This window comes from Nematolebias whitei, chromosome 17 (genome assembly GCF_014905685.2).
Source record: "Nematolebias whitei isolate Nwh7 chromosome 17, NemWhi1, whole genome shotgun sequence".
Classification (NCBI taxonomy): Eukaryota; Metazoa; Chordata; class Actinopteri; order Cyprinodontiformes; family Rivulidae; genus Nematolebias; species Nematolebias whitei.
In genome coordinates this window covers 41,901,303-41,905,564 of record NC_056514.1, presented here as the reverse complement: position 1 = coordinate 41,905,564, position 4,262 = coordinate 41,901,303, and the positions used below count along the sequence as shown (strand labels likewise).

The following is a 4,262-nucleotide window of genomic DNA, read 5'->3' as shown; positions in this document are numbered from 1 at the left end:
CTGACTGTAGAGTACTGACTGTAGAGTACTGACTGTAGAGTACTGACAATAGAGTACTGACGATAGGGTACTGACGATAGGGTACTGACTGTAGAGTACTGACTGTAGAGTACTGACTGTAGAGTACTGACTGTAGAGTACTGACGGAGATTGAGTGTATTGACTGTTGCATAATGGGTAATGTTCAGTGGACCAGTCTCTACATGATGAGTACATATATGTGTTTAGCATGCAGGTCAGCAAATATTACCATTAAAACTGTTGATCTAAAAGTTGCAAATAATGAGGAGTCACCCAGCCCCTTTGTTTGAGAAATGCTCTCATTCTCTGGTGTTTACTCAAAAGAACCACACACTTCTTTTACTTGCACGTCAGATTTCAGTACAGATTACATACTAACATATATAAAACATGCATAGATGTATACGCATCAAGACCAGTCACAGAAAACAGCCACAAGCTGCGTTATCTGCTCGCTTTTATACTCCTCTCAGCTCAGAGTTCTACAGAGTTCAGGCCAGGGGGTGTTCTTGAAGCCAGCTGCAGCCTTCTTACACAGCACAAACTTATGGTTCATGGGCAGATAGTGTTTTAGAAGACAACCGAGGTTCTTGTTCTCAGGGCATAGGGAAACAATGTTCTCAGCCTTAATAAAATCATTATTAGTCTTTGACCAAAAGTTCCCTGACACTCTTACTTGGACCATCAGGACTGACCTTGCTACTGTTTCTCAGAACCAGGAGGTGGTTGTGGATGGGTGTGGCCAGCAGCTGCAACGACTCGCCCTATTGGATGAGGAGAGGAGGTACCTCTCCCACTTAGACAAAGATAGGCGGCACCTCCTGGTAGAGGAGGAGAAGCAACGAGTGGCAGCGTTGCGACGCCTTCAGATTGAGTCCGAGCAGTTTCGTTTCTTCGAGGACCAGCTGAGATGCCAAGAGCTGGCCAATCAAAAAGGAGAGGAGACAGAGCTAAAGGTGATAAACTTCATCAGACATGCCCTCAGGAATTTCAGGAGGTCTTAGGAGGATTCATGGGTCTGGTTTCTCCTCCAGATGGAGACCAAAGTGTCTGAGGTCACAGATGGTTCCTGCCTGTCTCAGCAGCCAATCAGAGATGGCGTACAATCCCAGTGGGCAGACAGAAACAGAAACCGGCTTCCTGCTGCCATCAGCCAATCAGCTGCCTCTCTGGCTGGAGTACATAGTGAGTACACAGAAGCACCGGCCGCTCTGAGGATTATGAATCCAGGACTTGTTGGGTTTTATGATTTCTGTAGTTTTTAAAACACCTGAGGACACCTGGAGACCTCACAGAGTATCTGATGGACTCAGAGTCTTCAGAGATGGCTCTGGGAGGACCTAGTGTAAACAAAGCTAATCCAGGATGAGAGCCAGTCTAAGCGTGTTTGTTTTGTGTGTGCAGGTCAGAGGGTTGAGGGTCTGAGGCGGATGGTGATTCCCAGAGATCTGACTTACCGTTTTCTCCAACTGGCTGAATCCAACACGACTCGAGGAATCGAGACCTGCGGGGTCCTCTGTGGACGCCTGGTGAGTCTCCTGCTACCCCCCCCCCCCCCCCCCCCCCCCACACACACACACACACAAACTACTTCCTTCTTAACGTTTCTGTGCCTCAGACGCACGATGAGTTCCTGCTGACCCACGTTGTGATCCCGAAACAATCAGCCGGTCCAGATTTCTGCGACATGGAGAACGTTGAGGAGCTATTCAGTTTCCAGGACCAACAGCAACTGCTGACTTTGGGCTGGATCCACGTAAGAACACACGTTGAGCACACCTTGATGACCGGCTTACCTGGTCATCTTCCTCAAATGGTGACCTAAGACTGCAGCTGGACCTTCCTGGTCCAACGGGACATCAACTGTAGTTCAAAGGAACTTTATATGCTGAAAAAGACTGCGGTGGCTGGGGCAAGAGGGACGAGACGTGGGAGGACCAGGGTCCTTAACTTAAACATGACTCAAATGTCTCCTAACGTCTCCGTATGTCTCCTTATGTCTCCTAATGCCTCCTTACGTCCCCTAACATCTCCTAAGATCTCCTTGTAGCGGGAAGGGTTAATAATGATTAAAAATTTGTTATGAATTTTATTTTGAAGGGGCACCACTCTCAGCTCTGAGAAACTCTGAAGGTCTGAAAATCAATTCAGATGTTGTTTAATTACCTCGAAGTGCCCTTTTTACACTGTGAGTTCTTTTATATGAAGGATTCAGATGTCATAAATAAAACACGCACGCTTTAATACAAATTTGTGATGTTTATTTGACTATATACGATAAAATAACAGTTGGAAATTGTTTCTGACATTTAAATGAGGCTTCACAACCGGAGTTTTATGGAAATTAACGTGACCATTAAAAATGCTTGTTAGCAGTAATTAACAGATAAATGAAATTATTCTATGTGCTTAACCAAACCAAAACAAGATGCAATGTAGAACAATTGGAATTTTCAGCAGGGCAGATTAATTATACAAACTTAACTAAAAGAAAGACGTTTTATCGTTCAATAGTTAAAATTTGGTCTGAAATTTAAGGAAAAATAATTACTGAACTGAGTTAATACTAATTTGGTTAAAATCTAAATTCTTGGACACCAGAGTCAACCTTGAGAGTATCGATCAGCTGTTCCTACCAGGAGTCGTCTTCGAAGGCCGCCTGAAGATACCAGATGTTGGACTCTTTCTGCTCAGATGATCTTTGATGTAAAGGTGGAAATTCCTTCACATCCCTGACATCAAGGTGTTGAGTTTGGTCACTGGCTCTAATGGTCAACCGGAGCGTCTCCTGGAGTTCTGGACAGCTGTTGTTAACTCTGATGATGATAACTGCAGGTGTCTGGAGCGCTGAAGAGGGTTCTATCAAACTTTGCTAAACTCCAATCTTCTTAGTGGAAGTTTTTGTAGGTTGTGTCTTAAAAGTTTACTCCTTCTCCTCTTCTGGAGGTCTTCATCACTTTTTCTCCTGTTTTCTCTCATCCAACTTTCTCCTCCAACTTCCAAAATTCATCTGAGAGTCTTCCTCTCTATAGCAGACAATCGACCACACTTCTAATTTGAAAGAGGTGGTCGATTTGAACCAGTCAGAATGGAAGGGCTGGACTTTATCAACTAAATAAAGTACTATTTTAATCTGCTCTGTTGAAAAAGTCATCAAATAAAAATATTTAAGACACTTCTCAACTTTAAATGAGGTTAAAGAAACCAATAAAGATACTTTGTTAACCTAGTAAACAGAAAACACATCTGCAAGCTTTTTGGTCAGAGGTTCTTGTCAGCTGCAGGAGAAACAACAAGGCAAGTTATTTAGCTATTCACAGTAAACAATTATTTCATTACAGAAAAACAGCATTACGTCTTCTAGAATGTGAATAAAAGTCTGTCAGTTTTCTACATGCAGGAAAGAGGACCCAAGTGTCAATTCTGGAATTCCTTTGAACAGAGACGAGGCTTTTCTGTTCTTTACAATCGTTGAAGGATAGTCTGGTTGGAGGTTGGTACAAGGTGATGATACCGAAACATCCCGGGTGATCTGTGTTAACTCAAACGTCCAATTTTGGGTTCACAGAAAGGCTTTCTGATATTATCAGATTGATCAAGTATCTTTGGTAGTTCTTATAAACCATAAAAGTCTCTTTTGACACTTTCCAGAGTTAGAGATGCTGAGAACAAGGTTCAAACTGTCCCAGGGTCTGAAATGGGGCTGGAATGTCTCAGTTGTTCAAGGGAGAGGAGTTTTACTTTTTTTATTTTTCAGAGACATCTTTACAGAATGAACTACTCAGTTACCAGAAATAAAAGTGTGTTATAAAATGACATTCAGGGATGTAGGTATATCTCTACATCCTTATGTCTCCTAACATCTCGTAACATCTCCTTATGTCTTCTAAGATCTCCTAACATTTTCTAATGTCTCCTTACACCTCCTAACATCTCCTAACGTCTCGTTATGTCTCCTAACATCTTCTTACATCTCATTACATCTCCTAATGTCTCCTAACATCTCTAAACATCTCCTAGCATTTCCTTATGTCTCCTAACATCTCCTAGCGTCTCGTTATGTCTCCTAACATCTCGTTATGTCTACTAACATCTTCTTACATCTCATTACATCTCTTTATGTCTCCTAACATCTCTTTATGTCTCCTAACATCTTCTTATGTCTCCTAAAATCTCCTAATGTCTCCTAACATCTCTAAACAACTCTTAACGTCTCGTTATGTCTCCTAACATCTCCTAAC

At 42.4% G+C, this 4,262-nt stretch overlaps 1 protein-coding gene across 1 annotated transcript in view; it reads left to right on the top strand.

Moving 5' to 3' along the window:
• The window catches only part of stambpl1 (STAM binding protein-like 1), a 20,288-nt gene that overhangs the window by 14,955 nt on the left and 1,071 nt on the right, over nucleotides 1-4,262 (top strand). The window contains exons 6-9 of the mRNA XM_037690985.1: nucleotides 735-977; nucleotides 1,056-1,206; nucleotides 1,426-1,550; nucleotides 1,640-1,777. Coding sequence (XP_037546913.1) covers nucleotides 735-977; nucleotides 1,056-1,206; nucleotides 1,426-1,550; nucleotides 1,640-1,777 — 657 coding nt within the window. The remainder of the gene's footprint in view (nucleotides 1-734; nucleotides 978-1,055; nucleotides 1,207-1,425; nucleotides 1,551-1,639; nucleotides 1,778-4,262) is intronic.